This window comes from Salminus brasiliensis, chromosome 19 (genome assembly GCF_030463535.1).
Source record: "Salminus brasiliensis chromosome 19, fSalBra1.hap2, whole genome shotgun sequence".
NCBI classification, from domain to species: domain Eukaryota; kingdom Metazoa; phylum Chordata; class Actinopteri; order Characiformes; family Bryconidae; genus Salminus; species Salminus brasiliensis.
The window spans coordinates 27826823-27854626 of NC_132896.1; the positions used below are offsets into that span (position 1 = coordinate 27826823).

Here is a 27804-nt window from a genome sequence, read left to right on the forward strand (position 1 = left end):
TCACTGCACGGATGGGTTAAAGGTGGAAAGGTGGAATTCCACCTGTGTCAAACACTAATGGTGAATATGGTTGTCTTGTCTTGTTTTCTTTTCTCTAAGACTCCTCAAAGCACCTTAAGACGTTTCTCCACAGTTTCAAACCCAAAGAACCTCCAAACGTTCCTCAAGGATACTTTCAACAGTGTAGGGAGGCCCAACGATGTGTGAATCATGTCGTTATCGGAGGATAATTGCTTAAAATCAAAATTACTTCCATTAAGCAGATGTTCAGATTTGACAGATCTATATATTTGATATTCTATTGCAGGCGAAACATCTGTTCCACCCCTGCCCACAACATAAACATGTTGGCCCACTCCTGTTCATAGTTCTGCAGAGCAGTGGTCCCCAACCCTACCCCTACACAATACATACATAGCGTTGGAAACAGCATATCGCCGCTGCCCAATGCAAAAACATGTATCTCCAAAACTGTGACTTTACAAGAGAAAGCAACAGTGTTATTAACACTGAATAGATGTTAATGTAAAACATAAGTTTATTCCAAGTAATTTAGAGCATTTCTTTAGGTCTATTCATCCAGATAATTACCCATTATTTACACAGTGTACAGAGCAGCCACAGGATTCAAACGATAACTAAAAACTAAATACGTTTTTCATTGAACAGCAGCAATATACACAAAAGCACATAGCACAACAATAGCCATAGCTAATGAAACGAGCTAGTCCATAGGCAAAATGCTTCTATACAATTTTAAGACTCAAACAGGCTTTGTTCCCAGCAGCTACTGTTAACATAGCTAGCCAACTAATAAGCTGAGAGATTAGCTTGAAGATTTTATAACTGGCTAGTTGTGCTGATTCTCTTTTCTCTTTGCAAGGGTTGCAAGCCACATTTTAGGCCCTACTTGTGGGCAGCCCCGTGATATTGGTCAAAGATATTGTTCTGTAATTTACATTTACATTTTTGGCATTTAGCTGACGCTCTTATCTAGAGCGACTTACAAGGGGACTCGTATTACAGATGTGGGTCAATGTAGTGTTAGGAGTCTTGCCCAAGGACTTATATTAGTGTAGCGCAGTACAGTCACCCAGACTGGGATTCGAACCCTCCATCTCCCACATGGTGTAATAGCTCACTGGCAGATAGAGGTGTTATCTGTTGCGCCACACCAACCACTGTAATGTTCACATGAGTTCCTTCACAAACAAATTTGACATTTTAGCATGCAAATAAAGTGGAAAAATTCTAGAAATTGGCCAACGACAAAAAAACAAAAAAAACACAAAAACAAAACAGGGCATACAGGCCATCGGCTGACCCTGACCTCTAAACATCAGCATTGGCATCGGTTATAGAAAAACCCATAATCAGTCGATCTGTACTACCTGGCTCACTTTGAACCAAAAAAAAATTGTTTAATGGAAAAGCAAAAAAGATGAGCAGAGTCGAGTTGAGCAGTATAGTGCATGCAGTGGACATGCGCCCTAAGCATAAGAAATATTCTGACTGACTGACTACATCTCAGGCAACTTTTATTTCTTTAATATACTCACAGCTCGTAAAAGACACTGCAGTGAGACCTGGGGTATAACGTACAAACCAGTGGTGTGACAGATCTTTCCGAAATTAAACAGAACCATTAGGCTGGGAGTGTCTAGGGGACTTGATTAGGTTCAGGCTGCTGTGAAGGAACTGCTATAGACTGTTAAACTGTGAGGTTTATTACACCACAACCACTGCTTTTTACTGCTTTTCCAACTAGATGATACCAAAAGGTTCTCCCATTCCCATACACACAAACAACAGCACAAACTCTCCTAGAAAAACGGGACAGCACAGCCAAATCCCACCACGCTTCCACAGTTAACAACATCAACAAGGTTTATAGCTGTTTGAACACACGTACACAGTATTTAGTCAGTCACCAATTGTACAAGTTCTCCCACTTAAAAAAATGAGAGAGGCCTGTAATTGACATCATAGGTAGACCTCAACTATGACATTGTCTGATTTTTAAAGAATTTATTTGCAAATAATGGTGGAAAATAAGTAAAGTATTTGGTCACCTACAAACAAGCAAGATTTCTGGCTGTCACAGACCTGTAACTTCTTCTTTAAGAGGCTTCTCTGTCCTCCACTCATTACCTCTATTAATGGCACCTGTTTGAACTCATTAACAGTATAAAAGACACCTGCCCACGACCTCAAACAGTCACACTCCAAACTCCACTATGGTGAAGACCAAAGAGCTGTCGAAGGACACCAGAAACTAAATTGTAGACCTGCACCAGGCTGGGAAGACTGAATCTGCAATAGGCAAGCAGCTTGGTGTGAAGAAATCTACTGTGGGAGCAATAATCAGAAAATGTGAGACCTACAAGACCACTGCTAATCTCCATCAATCAGGGGCTCCACGCAAGATCTCAGCCCGTGGGGTCAAAATAATCACAAGAACAGTGAGCAAAAATCCCAGAACCACACGGTGGGACCTAGTGAATGACCTGCAGAAAGCTGGGACCAACGTTACAAAGGCTACCGTCAGTAACACACTACGCCGCCAGAGACTCAGATCTTGCAGTGCCAGACGTGTTCCCCTGCTTAAGCCAGTACATATCCGGGTGCGTCTGAAGTTTGCTAGAGAGCATTTGGATGTTCCGGAAGAGTATTGGGAGAATGTCTTATGGTCAGATGAAACCAAAGTAGAGCTGTTTGGTACAAACACAACTCGTTGTGTTTGGAGGAGAGTGAATGCTGAGTTGCATCCAAAGAACACCATACCAACTGTGAAGCATGGGGGTGGCAACATCATGCTTTGGGGCTGTTTCTCTGCAAAGGGACTAGGACGACTGGTCCGTGTACATGAAAGAATGAATTGGGCCGTGTATTGTGAGATTTTGAGTGCAAACCTCCTTCCATCAGCAAGGACATTGAAGATAAAACGTGGCTGGGTCTTTCAGCATGACAATGATCCCAAGCACACTGCCAGGGCAACAAAGGAGTGGCTTCGTAAGAAGCATTTCAAGGTGGCCTAGCCAGTCTCCAGATCTCAACCCCATAGAAAACCTTTGGAGGGAGTTGAAAGTCCGTGTTGCCCGCCGACAGCCCCAAAACATCACTGCTCTAGAGGAGATCTGCATGGAGGAATGGGCCAACATACCAGTAACGGTGTGTGCCAACCTTGTGAAGACTTACAGAAAACGTTTGACCTCTGTCATTGCCAACAAAGGATATATAACAAAGTATTGAGATGAACTTTTGTTATTGACCAAATACTTATTTTCCACCATTATTTGCAAATAAATTCTTTAAAAATCAGACAATGTGATTTTCAGAATTTTTTTTCTCATTTTGTCTCTCATAGTTGAGGTCTACCTATGATATCAATTACAGGCCTCTCTCATCTTTTTAAGTGGGAGAACTTGTACAATTGGTGACTGACTAAATACTTTTTTTCCCCACTGTACATACATTTGGCTGCAAGATGTCGACACAATGAGTTTACTGGCATGAGTTTACTGGCATGCTAAAAAAAGAAAGACTTACAAGCACATGTTGCATACCAACACACACTCACACACACATGCAAAAGGCGTTTCAACATATATAGGAGGATTTCAGAGCAGTAAGAGACATGAACAGGCTTACAGAAATCAGATTAACGAGACTCTTTCACAACACAGAGTGAATAAAGCTCAGTCTCAGCCCAGGGAGTGTGAAAAATATCAGTGCTGGGAGGGATACTGGTATAAAAGTGAATTTTCTTGAGATGTATTCTCACAATATTTTTTTTCCATATGTTTTGTACAGTTATAAACCCCAAAACTATACATACTCTTAAATCGGTTGTGGTCGCGCCTTCGATTAAAACTGAACAGCTGACATTAGTTTTATAAACTCAAGCAAACACTAGCCCCACCCTCAATCGTCTGATCACACTGAAAGGCGATCGGTATCAGCCCCAAAAACACTCATCAGTCCATCTCTAGTTTGAGGTCATGCCAAAGAATTCAGATGTAGTCCTCCTTCATTATTCCATCTGCTTTGTGAAAATTATTAGTGCCACTAGCAGCATAACATCCCCAGAGTATGATACTACCACCACCATGCTTAACAGTTGGTTCAGTGTTCTTGGAGTTAACACAGCTCTTTCTATTGTGGCTAAACAGCTCAGTCATTGTCTCACATGACCATAAAACCTTCCTTCAGAAGGCTTTTTCTTTGTCTGTGTCTGCAGACTTTTGTTAAGTTTGAAGGTATCGATTCTGGAGAAGGTTTTTTTGGCTTCTTGGAGTGATGTAGTTTTATTGAATTACAACTTGAACAGCTGAATTTAGTTTTATAAAGGCAAACAGACTATTTAAAACTAATGACACAGCTAATTAGAGAATTTGTGATTGGGAACAGGCTTCATATTTTGTTTTGGTTTAATGGATAAAACACAATGTAACAACTAGTGATGCACTGGTGCTAACTAGGGTTTAACTGATACAATACATTAGTATCTCGATACAGCAGAAATAAAGAGTGTCTAAGACTTGTGCCCTGTGTTGATATGCTAATATAATGCTTGATATTTTGTGTTAAAAATGCTTTTTAAAAAGTATGTTCTAATTATTAGTTCTAATGATTAGTTTGACTCAGATAAAAAAAAAAGTTGCTCCTAAACTATTAACGCCAAAAACTACCCCCTAAAATCACAACCACTCGTATTAGATTTGGAGTTGATTCATTGTAAGTGACAGTTTTCAGGATATTATCAGTATCTGCTAAAGCTGAAGCCAACACCACACCTTCAGCATGAACGGGTGGGGCAAAACTACTGTAGCCTGAACAGGATAATATGTAAATATGTAACTGTTTTTGCAGCTTAGTGGACTGTGTGAACAGAAGAGGAAATTGTGAGTTTTAAAATCTTAATATGTAACATATTAATATTAACATACTAACTCAAATGCTCTAATTAAAACATAAAACCAGAGAATGTTTCCAATGATATGAATCCTTTAATAGCAGTAAATTATGTCAAATTTACCTGTATTTGTGGGGTTTTTTTTACAACTGATGCCACAATGCAGCTTTTCAGAAATCCAGTAATTGAGCTTAAAAGAGCCTAAAAACAAACATATAAAACAAAGACCCCAGTAAGCCAAAGATCACAATGGCAAGGGAAAACTCCCTCAGGAAGAAACATTGGGAGGAACCAAGACTACCCATCCTCCTCTGATCAGAACGTGTTAAAAATTGTTCATAAAAAAAATTAAATACTGATTGTATTAATAATAATGTCGTTGTTATTCTGTATATGATATTAGATTATCAATATCATGACATAAAGTTGTAGTCAGACATTTTTACACACACACTCATCATGGACATAAATAACAATATTAGACTTTTCAGTCATTTTTAGACTGCTCTTTCCTTCTGGTGCAGGATGAGTGACAACAAACATCTTTAACAGAAAAAACAAGAATCCAGACAGCACACATAATAACTGGTTAAATGTCTCTTAGGAAGGTGTACCTTACCAAGACACTTTTGGTAACCATCTGGCAGAATTCTGGTTGGATATTTAACTTCTGTTCTTGATTGAATTTATAGGTTTCCAGGCAAAGACCTGACTTTTAGACATAGTCCTGTTATTGTAGGTTAGGACTTCCAAAAGCTTAATGTCAGCCTGTTTTATCAAATTCCAAAAACCTCTGATGAGTGTTCTGGGCCACCGTCTTTTTGTAACGCCCAACTGCGTCCAAGTTTTACCCAAGCATCTGTGTAGCTGATGGTTTGGAAGTAGTGATGGAAGAATAGATTAGCTATATCTCAGTATCAGATGATTTTCAGCCCAAATATGCGATCAACTAATATTTCTCTAACTTCTGATCTGAAAGCTGATCAGATTATATGATCCATATTTTGTGAGTTCAGGATTACAGCAGCTCATCTAAAGAAGCACTCACTGTGTAGTGTTCAGAAGTGAAAGTGAGGCACAAACAAAACACAGGTGGTGAAACTAACTGAAATGTGTCTTTACTGGACCAGCAGAAGTTCCCCATAAACCCAATCTTCAGCTTCTCTTTTGCTTCTCTTCTGCTTCTCTTCCAACACAAACATCTACACGACTAATGAAACTGCAACGTACACGTGCTGCTCAGCACTCTTCACGTTCCACCCTCAGGACACAGATAAAACTCATCAGACAGGTAGTCTCACAGGGCAGGGAGGGGTTAGAAAGTGAGTGTGTCTACTACTACTAAAGTCAATACGCCCATCAACCTTTGTTCTCTGATGGCCTGAGCAGTAATATGATCCATATATTTACACACATTATCTTTAACGAAAGGCACTGGTGTAAAATCAAGCAATAAAGATAAGTATTCAGCCAGAGAGCATTGGTGTCATTGGTGATTGTGCTGGACGTTTTACAATAGTAATGACCACAAAGTAGCTCCTCGGGTGCTTTGCCTATTACAAAGTATAATGCAAATGTCCTAAACTCTCCGTCGTTCCTCTTTCAGTGCTGGCGAGCTTACACAAGCGCACACACACACACACACACACACACAAACACACAGTGTGTGGTCTTAATACATAAGAGCAGCTGTGTGTTGAGGAAGTTTGTGAGGGCACTTGCAAATACTGCTGAGTGTATGAGGCTTATGTGGTGGCCCAGAGGAGTGTAAACAGTAATGCACGACGTTTAGGCCTTCATTGGCTTGCTGATCATGTGACTCAGAGGCTTCACAACACAGTGGAATCTAATAAGGAATCAGACGAGCACTAACGACCTCGAGAGCATGTAAACAGGCCCGCATGAGGGCCTATGCTCTCCTCTGACATCCTATTCATGCCCTTTCAAATATTAAAACATGCACAAACCTGCAATAAACCCGACCCCACACAGGACGCTGCAGACATGGAGCACGAACACAGACTGAATAGGTTAGCTTGATAACATTTGTCCTTCTTTTGTAAATTTGTGTAATATGGGTGGGTTCCCCCTTGTGCCGCAAAACAACTCTAACCCGTTGAGGCACAGCCACATGAACCTTTCCAGCAGTTTGTGCTACAGTAGCTCCTCTGTGGGACCGGCCCAGACCAGCTATCCGCCGCTACCCAGGCACATCGATAAGCCGTGGGCGCCCATGACCCCATCGCCAGTTCACCATTTGTCCTTCCCTGAACTACTTTTGGTAGGTACTGACCCCAAAGACCCCCACTTCCAACACCACAACTGCCAGAACTGACTGTTCGCCTGCTTGCATGTAGATCTCAACCTTTTGACAGGTGTCATTGTAACCAGATAACGTAACTCACTTCACCTGTCAGTAGTTTTAATGTTATGGCTGGTTTGTGTACATGACATGACTGAAAGAGGGTAAATACAGGCAGCAGTCTGGGTTGTGCTAACCTAAAAAGTCACCTCATGAGAATCTAGAGGACAACCACTGCAGAGTTACTAAAAAAATTCTTTAAACCCCCCGAGCACATAATGTATATGTTTTATGTTTTAGTTTTCATCTTTGTTTTAGTTTGGAAAATACGAAAAAAAAAAAAAAAAAAACGACGCCGGCTGAAGAGATGAGCTGCATTTAGGCTAAACTGTGCAGCCAAATTCTACCTGCCGGCTAGCATGGCTGCTAACCTCCTTATGTTGTAGGTCACAGAAAATAAAGCTTTTGCTACAGGGTGACTTTATTTATTTATTTATTTAATTAATAATTAATTCTATGTTTTTTATGCAAAGTAGTAGCTGTTTGTTTTATTAGCTGCTTGTTTTAAATGACAAACATTATTTAAAAGATTCGGTGTTTTTTTTAAAAAGGCCGTTGTGCCAAAGAAAAATAAAACTTCTATTTTAAACGTACAATATTTAGTTATATTTAGATAAATAGCACTTTCTTTAACAGATTCCTCAAAATCATAACAGACCAACTAACCGATTATAAAAATTTGCAATTCCAAATTGTAGCCCTACATCAACACGTGCCTGCGTGTTCTTATCGTCATTATCGTCAAGCCTTATTTCCAAGACAGTAACTTTACAGGATGAAATAGTAATAATAACAATAATAATTAATAAGTAATTTTGGGATATTTCTATTGGTCCATTCATCAAATGTAAACACTGTAAACAACAACTGCCATTTGCCCCAAAACTGAAAAGACTAAATAGAGATCCCAGGTGATATGTTAATGCAAATATCTTATTCATCGCACCACAATAGCATTACAGAGAAATCCTAAATTCAGTGCAGTAGCAATAAACATATTACATATTAAAATGAATCAAATACAGATATTTTACACTGTAGCCCAGCGTCATCTAAACATTCTGCAGATTTGGAGGACAGCGTCCGATCTGGACAGGTCATTTGGGTATGTAAAATCCTTAAAGGAGCTGGATCCTTACAGCATCCAGTTCATTCTTGGACACAATATAATAAATATATTATATAATAAATCAGAAATATAACATGAACACTTGATGTATATTCAACACTGGGGAGCGCCTGCTTGGATGGAACAGGAAGACTGGTGTGCATTTATGTGACAGAGTCCTCCTCTGCTCTTCTAGAGATGATACCATTGGCATATTAATGGGTGTCAGTGTGGTTGTGCATAAAAGGTAATATCACAATATTTCAAAACATACTATTTTTACTTTTTCTAACATCTCATAGGTTAAAATGATAAAATATAATAAGCGATGAGACATTTAACAAGTTACTATTAACCGATATGGGTACAAATTACTTTTTCCGTCAACACAGGTGAGGCATTAACATTTACATTTACAAGCCGAATGAGCTACTCCACACCAAAGTTAGTACGGATCAGGAAAAATCAGCGAAAGCCACAACGAAACAAGCTTCATTCAACTACTCCGAGCCTCTTTTCTTAAGCTGTGTAAAAAGCTTTAACACTGTGAACATCATGATCAGCATACACCGCCCTGACAGTGGACATTTTTTTTGTTCACCCCAGATAATGACAGTGGATGATCATCCAGGACATCTGATATTTGACATGAGAGGGTTTAACATTGCTACCAAGCACTGGATTTAGACCGTCACCAATCGTATATCTGAAAATATCGTGCCACAAAATTGAGAATCTACATAAACAACAATTAAACAGTATTGGTCACATGGCATTGGTGGACCTTACTGAAGGTATGAAACTAGACCTACAGTTCCATCCGCATCTTGTAGAACTATTCTACGGTCAAACTGGACCACAAGGCTCGTAATGGTGCCAAATAAAGACATTTCGGGCATGCATTTACAGAGACGAGATCGGTGACAGTCTAATCCCAGTGTGTGTTAGCGACATTAGCCTAGCATCTCCAATTATAAAAGCAAACTTCAGGTACCGAACAAGTCTTAGCTAAATGACAACATCTGAGATCAGTGATCAACAGTGTTCATTGAACTTTTCGCCAAACTGTTTCTTTCCTCTCCGGTCCAGCATGGTATCTCATAGATGCACTAAGTTCAGTTTCTCAGAAGAACAAGGCAAGTGCAACTACTGTACTCTGTTACTATAGCTACAGAAGACAGACCACCCCAGCAACAGCTCGGTCCAAGATGATGCCAATAGGTCTCGGGCATACGTTGGGTGAGCATCACCAGTGTTCATTAGACTACATCCTCTGGTCTAGTGGTTTCCCAACCTGGTGCCATGGAGGACTCCTTGTTGCGTACATCTTCAAGGGTTCCTGCTCTAAGAAACCACCTCCGTATCAGGAAGGGCTCCTTAGTTTTGGTCAGGTGTGTTGGGGCAGAATAAACACATAAATGTGCAGAGCAGGAGGTCCTCCAGGACCTGGGTTGGTAACCACCGCTCCAGTCTGTGCTCAGACCAATGGTTAGCAGAGGTCTTGGACTTTAGGTGTAGCACTATTAGTGGCTCTCCAACAGAAGGCCATGTTGAACATTTTTAGCCTAAGGTTTGCTCCATCCATCCTGCAGCCCTTTAGCTGTGGATCATGCAGGAGAACAGCTCTGCACCGGGCCTTCAGAACCACACCCTCAGGGAGAGAGGGAGAGAGAGAGAGAGAGAGGTAGGACTGCATCCTCCTCTCCTTCCCTCCCCGGCCCTGTCCTTCCACCCACAGCCCAAAGAGACGAGCCCAAGCAGAGCAAACCGAACAAGCACGCGAATGCAAAGTGAGGCGTTGCACGAGCTAATCACAGAAACGGTCGCAACGGGCCTTTCAGCTGCAGAAATGGACGCAAGCGCGACCGGACGGAGCCTGCAATCAAGCGCGAGCCTGTAGAAGCGCGGATGCATGAACTGCCCGATGTTTTGCTGATAACACTCAAGCACGCGCACACACTTATCCTATGTAAGGTAAGCGTGCTAGCACACATATATATACGCGCGTGCTACTGCTGCTGCTGCCGCCGCTGCCGCCCCCGCCGCAGCTTCAGCGTGCATGCCTGCGCTCACATACATTCATACATACATACATGAATGCATGCATGCAAGCAACTCGTCTGGCGCGTGCACACGCACGGCCGTCTCGAGTCGGTCACGAACGCTCTCGCGCGCACCAGTGCAGCCCGTGCCGCAGATCGCGCGCCGAACGGGCCGCTCGTGAGCGACGGGGGTGTGAGGGTCTTACCTTCAGAAAGTCGTCGGAGGCAGACTGATGCCCTCGACCACCGCGCGCCGAGCGGCTGCTGTTACGCGGGGGACGCTTGGGTTTTCTCACACCGGCGCGCAAGCGCCTCCGCCCCGCCCACCGCAGCGACGTCACGCCACACGGAAGCCTCTGGAGCGGCGTGAGAAACGGAGAGATCGGCGTGTGAGTGTGTGGGAGGGAGGGAGGGGGAGAGAGAGGGAGGGAGGGAGAGGGGGAGTAGGACACTAGAGGTGGATAGAGGGGAGAGGACCAGAGTAAAGAGGAGGACAGTTTTGTGCTTAAATAATCAGAGAGAGAGAGAGAGAGAGAGAGAGAGAGAGAGGGAGGGAAAATCTCTCTCTCTCTCTCTCTCTCTCTCTCTCTCTCTCTCTCTCTCTCTCTCTCTCTCTCTCTCTCTCTCTCTCGCCACCCCTGGCCAAATTACACGCTTTTTCTTAGTCATTTTTTCAGTAGCATGCAGAACAAATTTTAGATAGATGGAGAGATAGACAATACAGGTGGACAGATATTGACAGACATCTCAGATGGATAGACAGACAGAAAGCCATACTGGACTGGACGGACATAGACAAAGATAAACAAAGAGGTTGACATATATATACATGGATGGATGGATATAGTTACACAGGCAGAAAGATATACAGACATTCAGATGCATAGACTGACATACAAGAAGATAGAAAGATAGATAGATAGATAGATAGATAGATGGATGGACGGACCGATGGACAGATAGATAGAAAGACAGGGAGATAAGTGGACAGACAGACAGACAGACAGACAGACAGACAGACAGACAGATAGATAGATAGATAGATAGATAGATAGATAGATGGATAGACGGACCGATGGACAGATAAATAGAAAGACAGGGAGATAAGTGGACAGATAGATGGATGGATGGATGGATGGATGGGTGGATAGATAGATAGATAGATAGATAGATAGATAGATAGATAGATAGATGGAAAGACCGATGGACAGATAGATAGAAAGACAGGGAGATAAGTGGACAGACAGATAGATGGATGGATGGATGGATGGATGATAGATAGATAGATAGATAGATAGATGGGTGGATGGATGGATGGATGGATGGATGGATAGATGGATGGATGGATGGATAGATAGATAGATAGATAGATAGATAGATAGATAGATGGGTGGATGGATGGGTGGATGGATGGATGGATGGATGGATGGATGGATGGATGGATGGATGGGTGGATGGATGGGTGGATGGATGGACAGACAGACAAATGGATAGATAGAAAAACAGCTAATCAGATATACAGACAGATAGACAAAAAGATAGTGTTCAAATACAGATTTGATTGCATTCATCCACTAAAGCATTTTGTGAGATCAGGTACATTAAAGCTTGATGATTAGTTCTGGGACTCCATCTCATCCCAGAAGTACTGGATGAAGCTCTGTCATGCCAGAGTACGCAGCTCCACTGCTCCACAGTCCATTGATGAGGACTTTACTCGTCTAGCCAACACCTGGCACTGGACACGGTGACCTCAGGCTCACACGCTCCAGGCTCCAAAGCATCCACTTCTATTGGCAGGAAATTTCAACAGAGATTTATTTTTTCTAGATGGCTTTTTGGGTCATTTGAGGTCTGTATTGTGTTCAAGTTTGGGAAAAAATACTCAATAGCAGGGAGGGAGAAGGAGTAGGAGACTCCTTACTATATTCAATTTTGACATTAAGTTTGATGTAGTACATAAATCCCATTCACTCTGTATATCTACAGAAACTACACTCAAAATCAAAGGTGCTACAAAGGGTCATTGTTTTATCAATGCCATACACCGATCAGCCACAACATTAGTACCAGGTGATGCGGAAACGCATTGTTTATCGTCTCTACAGTGGTCTCTGTCAAGGGGTGGGTATATTAGGCAGTAATTGAACAGTCAGTTATTAAAGGTAATGTCTAGATGACTGGGCCAGAGCATCTACAAACATCCGGCAGGTGTTATAGGGTTTTTTCTAGTATGCAGTGGTCATTACCTACCAAACGTGGCCCAACAACCAACAACAGGGTCACCTAGAGTTGATTCATGTAATCCATGGAAGCCTCACCTCACAACTTGCAGGACTTGCAAGATCTGCTGCTAATGTCTTAATGTCTTGTGCCAGGTACCCCAGAACGCCATCAGAGGTCTTCTGGAGTCCATGCTTTGAATGGTCAGCTCTGCTGTGGTGGCACAGTGGAGACCTCACCAGTCTTAAAGGTACAGGAACAAAAACAGCCTGTTTAATTGTGAGGACTAAACAGAGATTGGTAAATGGACATGTAAACATGAGTTAGGAATGTTTTTAAGATCATAAAACCTCGAATGATCATGCCAGTAAAGCAGCATCCTGATTTGGGCTGAATTGAATAGGGTAGGATTTGAGAGAGTGGAGAAAAGGGTGTGTGTGTGTTTCTATTGACTGATGTGGAAAAATCAGCCTCAGAAACACCACTGAAGTGCCGTGACTATGACCCAGATTCCCTCATCCACGCCACACACAGCCCTCGCTCTCTCTCTCTCTCTCTCTCTCCCTCTCGCAATGACTCCCCCTCTGTAACCTTATGTTTGAGTGAGGCTGAACACAGACATTACAGCATGCCTGATTAGCACCATATGCAGGCCACTACCCCAGGCTAAGTGTGTCTGCACACACACACACACATACACACACACAAACTGTATGTGCTCGCCTATCTCCCTCCCTGCAGACAGACAGGCTAGGCACAGAACAGCGCCTCTCATCTCTCTCTCTCTCTCTCTCTCTCTCTCTCTCACACACACTCTCTCTCATAAACACACACATTTTCCTTGCCTTTGCCCATTACATAAGGCACTAAGTAACCATTAGAAAAGCATTTTTCCACACTGCTCTCTCACTCTCTCTCTCCCTCTCTCTCTCTCTCTCTCTCTCTCTCTTACTTTCTCTCTGTCTCTCTCTCCCTTACATACAGCAAGCTCATTATCTAAAACCTTCAGCCGCCGGCTGCGTTACTTAACAAAGCCTGTAAGCCTGTGAGGTGTGTGAGAGCGTGTGCGCACCTGAGAAAGGACCTTCTGTTCACCTAAACCCTGCCACTGCAAATGAGGCCAAGACTTAATCAATCCTTTCTTCCCTCCCCTCTCTCTCTCTCTCTCTCTCTCTCTGTCTATCTTTCTTTCTGGGAGGAACCAGGGCGAAAGCTCGGGCAGTGACTGAGTGGATTTAAGACTAAATAATACATCAGCTTGTGGAAACACATGGGCTGTGTGTGGGTGTGTGTGAATGAGACAAGGCGGAGGGGGGGGCGAGACTTTCTGTAAGCAATGTGTGTAGTGAGAGAATAGTGCAGGGATGATGCTGTTGCTCACAGAAGGAAAGATGATGAGATGAATTAGGGGGTCATAAATAGGGGTTAATAAGATAAGATAAGATAAGATAAGATAGTGCTTTATTAGTCCCGCAGTGGGGAAATTCCCAAAAAAGACGTCTAGCAGAGGATGGTTATATGGTTAATAAACTAAACATCACTAAACAGCAGATATTATTATTATTAGAGTTAGGATTTACCAGTAGATGAAAACATCATAGCCCAGATGAACAAGCAGCAGGCACCATAGTCAGCATCGATGACTCTGGCCTCTTTTCCACTACCGAGCCAAATGGTTACTAAGGCCACGGCATATCGTCCCGTGCTGGTTCGGACTCGTTAGATCTGTTACGGCCCCTTTTTCCATTTGCTGTATTACTAAATCAGGATGTGAAGTGCACACACACACCATCTTACAATAATTATGCAACAATTTCGCTCTTTAGTCTTACACTACAGCTGCACTACACTTCTAGGCTAATGTAGCACTAGCTAGCTAACACAAGATAACGTATGAAAACCGTAAGCATCATCATGTAATCTGCATGCATTAATCACACTCGTCTCAAACCACACCAAGGAGGCACTTTTATAGATGTAGGATGCCAAATAATGCTGGAATCAGCTAAGTTAGATGCGGGTGTTAGCACTGCATAGCCGTGGTCCTGGCCTAAAAGACCATATACAGTCCCAAAATCATGACCATAGTCCAGCACAGCTGTTAAACATCAGCTTTTATTACAGAAACCCTGCAGTTCGCTTTAAGTGTTTGCCTTGAGAAGGTAATACTAGCTTCGACTTAGCGAGTTGGGCAGAGTTAACACCGCAGCAGAACTGTTCAGCCCAGCAATGGAAAAGCAGCAAAAATAGGGCCCTCGAGGTTCCCCTCTCCTCTCTCCCTCTCACTATAAAATCTTTACGTCACAATCCAATGCTTAGATTTATCACACAGTACCTCGCATCATACCATTGAATGCATTTATTGGGTATTTTAGGTTGTTCTTTGATGTATAAGTAATGCATATGACTTTGGTTGGGTGAAACAATGCTCAGACGCAATCACTAGCCGGTTTACAGCCCTGTTATTTTGCCTCATAGATGTGGTTAGCTAGCTAAAAAGACTACTTTTACAGACTGATGTGATGTATGTAATAGGGCAGTGGTGGCTCAGCGGTTAGAGCTCCGGGCTGTCGATAACAGGGTTGTGGGTTCGATTCCCGGGCTCGGCAAGCTGCCACTGTTGGGCCCTTGAGCAAGGCCCTTTACCCTCTCTGCTCCCTGGGCGCTGGAGTTGGCTGCCCACCGCTCTGGGTGTGTGTGTGTGTGTGTGTGTGTGTGAGTGTGTGTTCACTACCAGATGGGTTAAATGCGGAGGACACATTTCGCTGTACACTGTACAGTGACAAATACGTGCACCTTTTTAATGTATTTGCTGCAGTTTGCAGAAACGACTAGAATCCAGGCACCGAAACATGTGGGAGCTCACTGGGCGGTGAAGTCACGCTCTGAAAACAGGAGGGGAAAAAACAAGCCCACTGTAGGTGCGAATTTAGTGACATGCTAAGTTCACGTAAGAGGAAGAGCAAGCTAACCTGGATGAGCCAGTCTAAACCGTGTCCCTGAAAACAGTGGAAAACACTCCTAAGACCCTTCTGTTGACTCTCAGATATGAGACTTTATCCTCTAAACAGGGGATATTTCAGTCTCAGTTAGCTGGACATTCCTGGCTACACATCACTGTCCATGGACCACTGATCAAGGCATACCCTCTATTCTCCCGAGCCAGCTAGTGGGCTGCTTGTATGTAAATTTGAAGGCCTTAAATAAAATGAGCCCAAACTGTTGGGGTTTGGAATTGGCCCTGGTTTTACAGCCCTGTTTTACTTCCACAGGTTTTAATCTACGCCAAGATAAATACAGTTTGACATTCTAGGGCACCTTTAATAAATGGAGCTCATATATGGCCGTATAGGGCCACAGTCATTAAGGTAGTAGCATCATGTTGTGTTATTGAGGGGGATGAAACCACGCCAGTTGTGTTTCTTTGTAATTCTGCAAGCCTTGTCACCATGGTTACTGCACTCTTTACAGCATCTTTTCATTGACCATTCATAGAACAACAGAAGGAGGATCTGCATGTGCATGTATATATGCATGTGTGTGGGTGCATATACTGTACACACACACACACACACACACACACTCACACACAGTATATTCAAATTCAACCTATTATGCAGTGGGAATGGTTAAGCTATTAGAAAGCCCTGTCTTGTAGATGCACTGTGGTGGAGTTTATCTAATGATGCACAATTTCTGTTAGCCATTCTGTAGTCCATTATGAGCATTTATGGGCATCTGACCACAGAGCCTCTCTTGGCTGGATTACACCGCTGTGCCTGATACACTCATAAGCACCACAGCACCACACATACTTCCACTGAGAGTCTTCCCCCAGCAGCTGAGACATATCATAGCATGTCATATTTTTAGTGAGGGTCTGAATCAGCTTAAAAAGTAAAAAAAGAGGATTGGCTCCAGATTCATCTGAATAAATGTGTTGTCCTTTATTCTCCAAGTTTGATGGGACAGTTACGAGACAGGAGAGGGCCTCTAAAAAGGGCCTAATGGCTTCAGACATCACAAGCTCGATCCTCAGGGATGCCACAGCCATCCGTGGCCAGGAGTCCAGCTAGTATCACCCATTTACTTGTAAAATGATCCTGCTCACAACTTTGCTAATTTGTCTTTGTGAGAGGATCTCCTATTTTCTGGCCACAAAACCACCGAGCAAAGAACACTTTTTATTTAAAGCTGTTCTGAGCTTGTGTTAGGTCAGGTTGGGGAAAAGTAGTGTTCGTAGTGCTCGATTAATGAATTTATTAATATACAGTGACCTATTCTTCTCTTGCATTGCAGACATTGTGGCGCCATCTGCTGGACATAACTAGCAATATACCATTTTATTAATGACGTGAGCTATAATACAGTCTATGTATCCTGACCCATTCTTCAGGTCAGATTGTGACTTCAGGCATTGTGATAAAATTAAAAGATAAAGCTATAATTAGTGCTATCTTATAACATACAGTTAGTATAAACATACATTATATATGTATAATATAATATATAGTTTTGGGGGGTTATTTTTAGATTAAAGCACAAAGTAAATGACATACATTGCTGCTAACTATTATGTTTGTATACGTGCGCTATGAGCATTATATTTTTCAATAGGAATGTAATAGAAGTACAACTATTCCTATAGGATTATTATTGCATAATAACAATGAGCAGCAACATATATATATATATATATATATATATATATATATATATATATATATATATATATAATACAAATAAAATGCATATAATGCAAATAAAATGCATTTTGTCTTAAATTAATACTAATAATAAATACTGTAAATCATTTGCATGGGTAAAACAGATGTTGTAATGTTTTTATTAGTGAATTTTGTAAAAAAAAAAAAAAAAAAAAAAAAACCTTCAGGGTAATCAAAGGACACAAGGAATAAACATATTACGTCTTGTAAAAGCAGTCTGAACTGTGTGTTACCTGCCTGTAAAACGATACTTGAGACGTAAGGACTTTTATTTTGACATGCAGCAACAAATAAAGGCTGTGTCTCAAACGTAACAGATGCTGCCTATTCAAATAGTATTCTGAGGCAGGAAGGCATCTAGTCACGTCTGAAGTGCTAAAAAAAGGCTAACGGTTAATGAAACACAGTCCACCGCTAGTACCTACAGTGACCTTCATCGCTACGCTGCCTTAAAGGCAGTTAGTGAGACATTGTGGGCAGCAAGTCATCGAGGCAGCTGTCTTCTGTTTGGGACACAGCCAAAGGCACCGGGAAGTCAGTATTGTAGTCCAATAACACAAAGCGCTGCAGCAGTGGGCGGGGTTACTTAGAGAGCAACAGCTGGAGCGGCTTCACCTTCCTTCAGAGCCTCTTTCTGTGCTAATGCTACTGTGGCGGACAGACAGACAGACAGCTAGACAGACAGCTAGACAGACAGACAGGTGGAGAATGACCAGCTCGAAGTGACCTCGCGGACGAAGTGAGCTGAGCCTGGGAGCGAGTTTACCGCGTCCTTCAGCAGAGAGGAGGAGAGGAGAGCCGGTGAGTGGACTAGCCCTGGGCACGTTTGGCTAGCTGTGTGTCTAGAGGCTTGTATAAAGGCACTGTTGGGCTCTTAAACGATCGACGGACGTTTCCATGCCTGCCATGACTGTTCCCCTCCTTATTTAAGGCAACATCCTCTCACAAGACCTTCAGAGAGATCAATGGTCTTGTGTTTATGGCAGTAAGTGCTGTAGTGCTGGGAAAGGGGGAAAAGTGTGTTGGGGGGTTTGGGGGATTTGGGGGGCAGTGGTGTTTGAAACTGGACCCTGTACATGAGACCTGTCACAAGGTTGAGGGGAAGAACAGCACGTAGTAATGATCTGATCCAGAGCCAGGAGCTTTACTGACCAGGAATACTGCCATGGTCATGGTCATGGTCTGGTCTGGTCCTCTAGCCCCTTGTGAAGAAGAGCTGTAGTAGACTGCATGCTCCGCATTTAACCCATCTGTGGTAGTGAACACACACACACACACTCACACACACACTAGTGAACTACACACACCCAGAGCGGTGGGCAGCCAACTCCAGCGCCCGGAGAGCAGAGAGGGTAAAGGGCCTTGCTCAAGGGCCCAACAGTGGCAGCTTGCCAAGCTTGCCAAGCTGGGTAGAGTCTACACAGCACTATGTCTACACAGTGGCCCAGCTTGCCAAGCCCGGGAATCGAACCCACGACCTTGTTATTGACAGCCCGGCGCTCTACCACCACTGCCCCAGTCATGATTACCAGTCATTACCATTCATTACCATCACGGTAATGACAGACCCTAAGTTATGATTTCCTAACACGACTCAACAGCAAGTATAAGATTCACTTAAAATTCATGTAAATAATGTGATTTTATTTATTTATTTATTTATTATTTTTGGTCAAATATTGTCAAAACAGTATCTAAAAAAAAAAAGAAAAAAAAAGGTCCTGACGGCAAACGGTAAATACATGATTAAATTCAGTCTTCATTTTCATGGTTGGGATGTAAACAAATGTTACCTTTTAAAACAGTGCTTACAGAAATCAGAGGATGTTTTTTTTTTAAGAAATTCACATTTTTTATCTTTTTTTATTTGATTTTTTATTGTTATTTAATAAATTGATCACAGCTTTTTTTAGATTTTGTATTTTTGAAATGAAAAAGTGATTCACTTTTTATCCTTTTTATTTATTTTTTAATAAATTGGTCACTTTTAATCATTTTTTAATTTTATTTTTAATAAATTGGTCACTTTTAATCTTTTTTAAATTTTATTTTTAATACATTATTTCATCCAAGGTTTTTTTTTTTTGTTGTGTGATACATATTTACTATCTAAGCTGTTTATTTGGTAATAAAGCATTTCTTACACACATGTATAAACCTTGGGTCATAAAAGTTCCCTAGTTGAAGAGTCACCAAGTAATACTACAGACATCTTTACAGGGTTGCTATAATAGTAAGTAGTAATCGAGCCATTTACTGTAGTTTAGTACAGGAAACTACACAGGTAATGCAGAGGACTGTAAGGTTGCACTACAGGGATAATGTAGGGGGTGGATCTGAAGTGTCAGGATTTTATCTGGATAAGGTCAAGCCACATAAAAACTGTTCATCCTACACCAGAGGTGTATGTGACCTCCGAGTGTAAACACATGTGGCTAAAATCTTATCAGGGTACAGTCCAGATACTAGTAACAGGAGGCGATCAGGTGTAGACTGTGTCACCCTTCAGGTAAACCCCCTCACTTCTGATTTGGCGATTTCTAAAAGGTATAAAGGCTACGTGTTTTAACTGAATCCATTCATAGCTGAGCTGTCCTGTCGCAGTGTCTTCTTAATCAGATGGAGCGGTGCAACTTCCAGGTCGTGCGCTAAAGGAGAAGTGGAGCATTTGGAGCAGAATTGTAACTGTGACCATGCTGAAGTTCTTCTTTCATATATGTATGCTTTCTGTTTCTATTAGAAATGGACTCTCCTCTGGGACCCCCGCCCCCTTCCCCTGCTTCTTCTTCTTCCTCTCTAGCCTCTCTTGTGTCTACGCACAGCCCTCACTCAGTATCCTCCTCCTCCTCAACCCCTAACTCCTCCCCTCGGGTGTCTCCGCCCCCTCGTCCTGCCCTGCAGAGAGGCCGCTCTCAGCTAAACGCAGCCAGGGATGACGGGATGACCGTTGGAGGCACGTCTCCTGCGAGACCCCATCTACAGGCAGCTTCATCTCCTGCAGGTACGGGTGCACTCCGGAGCCCCCAAGCATTCCATACACCACCTTCCATATACACGTACCAGCGCAAATCACACTGACCTTCAAGCTGGCCGACGCTTTCAGCTGTGATGTTTCTATAAATATCGGCGTAAAGCCTTTATACCTTTGAAAGGGACCCTTCAAGATACTTCAAAGACTCATAGGCATAAAATGTGTTATTTGAATGAGTGACTGAATGAGTCAACTCTTTCAACATACTGTTTTGACCAATCACAGCACGTGTGGTCATGCAAGCAGGAGCGTATGCAAAGAGAACATTTAAATCAGGAAAGTGACCAGATCTTTCTCTTTGTCGCTCTCTGCCTCCCATGAACACACACACGAATAAACACACACACACAGAGACAATGCGAGGTTCCCCAAGTTCCAGTGTGCTGGGCCACTGTGTAGACATAGTGCTGTGTAGACTCTACCCAGCACCCAGGAACTACTAAGAAAAACGAATCCTATTTTTGGAGACCTAGGTCTAACAGTGAACGGAAACCCCCTTATTATAAATAGCCATGGAGGGGTTTATCACAGTCAAATGGCACTGTGTAAAGATATAACTGAAGGACCACTGGATGCTGGATGGCTAGACTTCTGATTGGTATAGGTGCTGCATGACAAGATCTTCTAGATCTACCCAGCTGCTGTGTACAGTAGATTCCTAGTGTCATAAAATATTGAATAACTGAATAAGATTCAATATAGAATATTGAATAAACCACAGTACAAACCATCCACCAGTGTTTCTGTTTCTAATAAACAAAAAAAAATGTCCAGCACTTCACAACTGAAAGCTATGAGTGCATTTGGAAAAAGGACTTTTGTTAACCAAAAAGCCACATATTTCCACAGGAATGCGCAGTTTTCAGCAGGACTCTACACCAAAATATTCCTTAGTTATCAAGTAATATGTGAGATGTGGTCTCATATGTGGCTCCACACTCGGAACAAACATAATTCATTTCATAGTAGTATATTAATGTATCTTTAAATTATTGGCTTAAGAATATGTAAGGTTCAAGGTGTTAACATGCACTGTGTCCAAATGTTTGGGGACACCCCTTCTAAAATAAATATGAACCTATTGGCACTCATGTTCTTGACCTCAGACATTTGCTCATGGTGCTCCATCCAATACTTTTGGGATGAGTTTGGGGAGAAGGGTAGGTGGTGATCGTCCAACATCCTGACCTCACTAACACTCAGATCCTCACAGCAATGCTCCATCTAGTAGAAAGCCTGGACAGTAAAGGCAGTTACTCCAACAAAACTCTTTCTGAATACGCTTGAATTTGGAAGAAACAATAAATGAACAGGTGTCCCAATTCTTTTGTCCATGTAGTGTAGTTTAAATGAGCAGTTCTTGTCATTTTTGCTTTATTACTGTCTCTGTCTTTGTCAGCTGTGACAGGGTTCTTACGTGACTAGGAAAAACCTGGGAACATGAGACAGTCATGGAAACTCCCGCAAAATAAGAATTTAGCTAAAAATGTACTGGATATATTTGTGAGATCCTAAAGAAGTTGATCCATTGAACCATAGATGCCTAGTGAATGAACGTTTGTCATGCTGCACAGTCATATGGACAGATTTTGATTGTAGCTGCATGCCATTTGCTCCCACTTTGGTGACAGATGTAGAGCAAATCTGCAGATTTACAGAGGGATTTGCAACGTATGGAAAGATCTGGATATAGTACTGGGTATCGAATAGTATATCCAGTGACCATCCATAGTGTCTAAACAATTGATTTTGAGGGGGTTTTAATACGCGCATTTTATTTATTATATTAATGGAAATTATAGAAAATGTCCTGGAAAAGCCTGGAAAAAGTGTTCCTAAATAGAGGAATTCTGAGATTCTGGGAATTCTGTTTGAGGATTAATTATGATGAATACTGAATAACTAGGACGACCCCTAACAGCTATTTAAATGGCAGACCACAGTTTGTGGATCTAAAAACTATTTGCCAAAAGGTATTCTTATCAATAGATAATAGATGATCAATAATTAAACCATTCTAAAAGCAGAAAGTTAATAAAATTCTAATTCATATTCTGCAATTATATCTTAAAATTTGGTTAATTTAATTTAATACAGATTTTCATTTTTTTTGGTATAGGACCTTATATGGCTCCAAATATTGGAATGGTCATGTACAGCATAGTGTGGCGCGATGATGTTCAGTGTGTGTCAGTGACCTCATGTGCTCTCCCTCTAATCTCTCAGGGGAAATTCCAGAGGAGCTGAACATAGAAGAACTTGAGCAGAGAGCTAGGAATGGAGATTCCAAAGCCCAGACAAAGGTCAGGATAACGGCTGACACATGCACACGCGGTCATCCGTATATTAACACACACATACACACACACACACACTTCAACTGAGTTTTACAGTACAAATAATAATCTGCTGTATAATAGTCCTTTAGATGCAGGTGCTTTCACCAATGAAAGAATATGTATAAAAATGTGCCTCTCTGACAGATTGGCAGGTATTACCTACGACTGTCTGAGCAGGAGGACGAAGAAGTGAATAGTGTCACAGCAGTGACATGGCTTCTGCAGGCAGCCAAAAATGGCCGCCGGGATGCTGTGAAACTCTTACAGTGGTGCTTGCGTGAACGAAAAGGTAAGAAACCATATTTATGTTTATATGTTATATAATATACACCCCTTTGCTGATGCTTAGATTTTCTAAGAACTGTCAAATCTATATGTGTGTGGCAGGCATCACAGCCGAGAACAGAGAGGAGGTGTGTACCTTGGCGTCCGAGTCACGGTTTGAGCGCAGCGTGAGAAAAGCAGCTCTGTCCATGTACTGGAAACTCAATCCAGACAGAAAGAGAAGGGTGACGGCTTCAGAACTACTGGAAAACATTAGCCAGGTCAACATGGAAACCGGTAAATATTCTGAATGGCAATGGGAGTGTATCACCTGATCAGCAGGAGTCTGGAGCTAAGTTCTACACTTGACTATGTACTATCCCTCTTCTCCTCTAGATGGTGCCTGTAGCAACCCACTCTCAAGCTCGGCTCAGAAACAGAGGAAGGTCTTGGAAAGCCTTGTCTCAAGCGAAAGTGAGAGATGGAGCTGTATGGGCAGTTTTGAAAGGCCGACGTTTTACCCAAAAATGCTAAAACATGACCCTGTTGTTTTTCTGTTCATGCAGTGATTGATTATGTAGGTGTAGAAGAGTTTGTTGAAAACACTAAGCGCTATGCTCAAGGCATCTCGCCAACCCCAGCTCTTGACGCAGCTGCAATCGATGATGATGACGACGAAGAGCCAGTGAAGAACCCTGATGAATTGCCTCTGCATCAAAAGGTACAGTTTGAGTGTGAAGGCCAGTTAGTTGTTCATACTGTGCTATCCATCCTTAGGGTCCAGCAGATGGTTCCAGTTTTTGCCTTGTCCAAACTCCCAACATACCTGAATAAAGCAATCAGCCCTTCAGCACTTGATCCAGGGAATGGAGAACTGAATACCTGGTATAGTTGTGCTGGAGCTAGGTTGGACCATCTGTGGACCCCAAGGACTGGTTTGAGAAGTACTGCACTGTACTATGGCTACACTGTCAACATTACTATGTGTTCATGTAGATAAACATTGATACTGACACACCACGTTCACTCTTTCTCCATATTTGTGTAGATCTTGAAATTCCCCCTCCATGCAGTGACTGAGGTAAAGGAGGTGTTGATTGACTGGGCCTCCCGTGCGGGAATGCAGTGGATCAGCGCCCTTATCCCTACCCACCACGTCAACACCTTAATTTTCTTCTTCATTATCTCCAACCTGACTCTAGACTTTTTCATTATCGTCATTCCTCTCGTCATCTTCTACCTCTCCTTCGTCTCTATGGTCATCTGCACGTTGAGGGTCTTCCAGAACAGCAAGGCCTGGGAGAACTTCACAGCGCTGACGGCCATGCTGGCTCGTTTTGAGCCAGAGTTGGATCTGGAGCAAGCTGAGACCAACTTCACTTGGACCCATCTGGAGCCTCACCTCTACTTTCTGGTCTCTGCCTTTTTCCTCATACTCTCATTCCCTGTGGCAGACAAGTCTTGGCTACCGTGCTCTGAACTAGCTACGGTAGCAGTCTTCTTCACTGTGAGCAGCTACCTGAGCTTGCGTCCGGCGGCCCAACAACACGCCAGATTGGCCCTTCTCACACAAGTCACCTCTGCCATTTGCTCCTTCTCTAACGAGCTGCTGGGGGGCTGGGTGTTATGGCTGGTGGGAGGGTCGTGGTTTAGTGTGCCCCTTTGTGACTGGTTGGTGTTGCACGTTGGTCTGCCTTGTGTTCTGTACTTATACCTGCTGTACCTGTGCGGGCGCATGGGCACAGCCCGAGGGTTGCATGGCTCATACAGCATGCTGCTGCCCTATCTGCTATGCTTCACCTGGTGTGAGCTGTCCGTCACACTTCTGCATGAGTCCACTGTGCTAGGACTCCTGCGCACTGCCGTAGGATACCTCCTCTTTTTCTTCGCCCTCCCCGTGCTCTCGCTGGCACTGGCTGCTGTGCTTCTGGTACAGTTGGTGCAGTGGTTCCTTGCGCTGGAGCTGGCCAAGATGGCAGTGACTGTGTGTGTGTGCGTGCTTCCTGTTTTGCTGCGGTGGTGGACTCGTTTCAGCGTGTCTCCTCTTGCGGTGATCCGATCTCTCCGGCGCAGCAGTGTGGTCAAGCTGATCCTGGTATGGATCTCGGCCCTGCTGCTCTTCAGCTGGTTCTATGTGTATCGCTCTGAGGGCATGAAGGTGTACAACTCCACGCTGACCTGGCAGCAGTACAGCGAGATTTGCGGCCCTCGTGCCTGGAAGGAACGCAATATGGCACATACCCAGATCCTCTGCAGTCACCTTGAAGGACACCGCGTCACCTGGGAGGGCCGTTTTAAGTATGTCCGTGTGACTGAAATAGAAAATGGAGCGCAATCTGTCGTCAACCTCCTGCCCGGCATTATAGCAGACTGGGTCCGCTGCCTTTATGGAGAGGAGTACCCAGCCTGCGACACTGCCTATCCAGGGCCCACTGACCCGCTCTGCCAACTCAAGGCTCTTGCAAATCACAAATGCCATGTGAAGCGATTTGATCGCTACAAGTTCGAAGTGACCATGGGTATGCCACACGGGGACAAGAGGGGGAAAGGAATTCAAGACAATGACGATGCAACAAAAGACATAGTGCTGCGGGCAAGTAATGAGTTCCGCAGCGTGCTGCTGGCGCTCAGTTCAGGCAGTGTTGTGGAGTTCAGCACTGTTCTAGAAGGCAGACTGGGCAGCAAGTGGCCGGTGTTTGAGCTTAAAGCTCTTCACTGTAGGACTTGTAACTCTCCTCTGGTGCCTATAAGACGGCAAGTAAAGATCGAGCAAGACTGGAGGGTCAACGCTCGCAGTGCCTTCGCCTTTGCCTTTAACTTCCTCTTCCACCCGCTACTCACAGCCGAGGTAGACCCTGCTGTGGCTGCAGATGTGGCTGTTTAAAATTGAGCATTTTCTTTTTGGCAACCAAAAACAGGAACTGACTGATTCCCGTTGAGTATTAATTTTCATGATTCAGATAGTGAGTGGTATATCTGACCATCAGGAGCATACTTTGTTTGCTGAGTGTGTTTGTATGTGGCCCAAGGGCTTGACCTACTGTTCCAGGGCTGTGCTGTTGGGTAGTGATGAATTCATTCAAAATGATGCCCAGGTGGAGAAACCTACAATTAATTTTTGTGGATAAGCTCTAAAGAGGGAAGGCAGGTTATCCCAGCTGAATCTTACAAAGATGATCCTAAAGGCATAATTCTTTAGTATTAATTTGTAGAGATTGGAAATTCAGCTCCAGAAAGTAAGAATCCGCCTCAGGACTTCGTTCCAACTGCTTGGGCAGCTCTGCTGTAGCTTGGGTGTCTGATGGATGTACAGAAAATGCTTCAAGTCGTTTGGTCAGGAGCCCAGTTGTCTGATACTCTGATACTCTGGATGTTCCTTATGAGCTGAATTTCCTGGCCTAGTTCTAGACTAAAGTGGTTTTCGGTGAATAATCACTATTGATAAAAGCACTGTTTTTAGGTTAGTTTAGGATATGCAAGTTCAAGACTTTTCATGTGAAAATATGGTAAGAGTTTTACCCTTTTGTTTTCTGGCTGAATTTGAAATAGTGAGTGAGGGAAACTGCAGAAAATCTTTGGTAGTTGCTACAGAAACCAAATAGAGCTCTAAGGCCTGAGCTATATCAGCAGGGGCCATCTCACTGGTCACCAGGCATGCTCGGAAACTCACAATCTGTCATCAATTGTGGAAGCACAAAATGTGCCATTGAAGAAGTGTGTACTTGGAGCAGATTTTGCTTGTCACCAAAGATTACACTTTTCAGACCGTATTTGGGAACATAAGAGCTTCACGAGTGTGAAAACTGAAGCATTTCCATGCATTGATTTCTATAAATAATTTTATTTTTCATTTTAATTACAATAAGGCCTACCTGGGCCACCAATGTTACTTTTATTTGAAGATGCTGTGATTGTTTTTTTTTCTCCCGATGCCTTTCGTGTGCTTTTGTAAATATTAGATATTTTTAGGAAAAAAACAATCTATCAGATTATTACAGAACATTGAGTGTTTCTATTTCTATATATCCTGTGTGCCTGAAATTAACACTGAACATTCTACTAGTCTGTAAAGCTAACATTTCAACTGTTATATCAGTATAATGAGACTAAACAAACCAAAATGCTGTATAAAATGATGAAGTGTGGAATTTCCACTTGAATCTCGCTGTAGGTTGCTGAAATGGAAACACCCACCGTCAACTTGAAACCATTGGCTGGTAACTATCATTACATAAATGCATTAGATAATCTGTATATTAAAGTGCCTTTCACAAGGTCACATGCTATTTCTCTACAGAGACATGACACCCACCCACATCCGCAAAAGGCACACTGCTCGCCGCCTTCCCACTGAGCTGGTCTCTACCCCTGTGATTTTGATGTATGACTATTCAATACTGTAATGGTGCACTACATAGAATAAATAATAATGGAGATGACTGTTCTTTGCCCTGTTTCCCACGTATAAGAAAAGATGCGTCAAGTTACAAGTGACTGAACACTTGCATGCACACCTTCCAACATTTGTAATCGCTGATGCCTTTAAATGATGGCGGGCTCAAGTAGAGTGAGATGTACATGATTGAATTTTTAGTTTTCTTATGCTTTTAAGACTAATTTATCTATGCAAATGAGTTTGGTCTGATGGTCTGTCCTGTATTGTGCCTCATTCAAAAAGCTGTCTGGTCTTAACCACTCATTAGGTGCATCCTAAGTCTCGACTGAAGCTGAGGTAGGACAGAACTTGCTGGCACTGGTACACAAAGGCTCCGTCTCAGAACTGGGCAGGCTTT

At 42.8% G+C, this 27804-nt stretch overlaps 2 protein-coding genes across 4 annotated transcripts in view; one reads left to right on the forward strand and one right to left on the reverse strand.

Annotated features, from left to right (window-relative positions):
* Positions 1 to 10834, reverse strand: part of jakmip1 (janus kinase and microtubule interacting protein 1) — a 42274-nt gene extending 31440 nt beyond the window's left edge. The window contains exon 1 of one of the 2 annotated variants that reach the window (XM_072664233.1): positions 10634 to 10834. The gene's annotated coding sequence lies outside the window, so the exon portion shown is untranslated. Of the gene's footprint in view, positions 1 to 5038; positions 5116 to 10633 lie in introns of those variants that run through there. The other variant, XM_072664234.1, reaches the window with a different exon arrangement.
* wfs1b (Wolfram syndrome 1b (wolframin)) lies at positions 10114 to 27450 on the forward strand. 2 transcript variants are annotated; one of them, XM_072664232.1, is made up of 9 exons: positions 10114 to 10359; positions 12806 to 12900; positions 20118 to 20378; positions 22635 to 22711; positions 22892 to 23036; positions 23135 to 23308; positions 23408 to 23485; positions 23578 to 23732; positions 24060 to 27450. In XM_072664232.1, exons 3-9 carry the CDS (start codon positions 20120 to 20122, stop codon positions 25893 to 25895), a joined length of 2724 nt encoding a protein of 907 aa, XP_072520333.1. In that variant the 5' UTR covers positions 10114 to 10359; positions 12806 to 12900; positions 20118 to 20119; the 3' UTR covers positions 25896 to 27450. The 2 variants fall into 2 exon arrangements, with proteins under 2 accessions (XP_072520333.1, XP_072520332.1); XM_072664231.1 differs by lacking the exons at positions 10114 to 10359; positions 12806 to 12900 and adding an exon at positions 17778 to 18178.
* Positions 27451 to 27804: the final 354 nt, after the last annotated feature.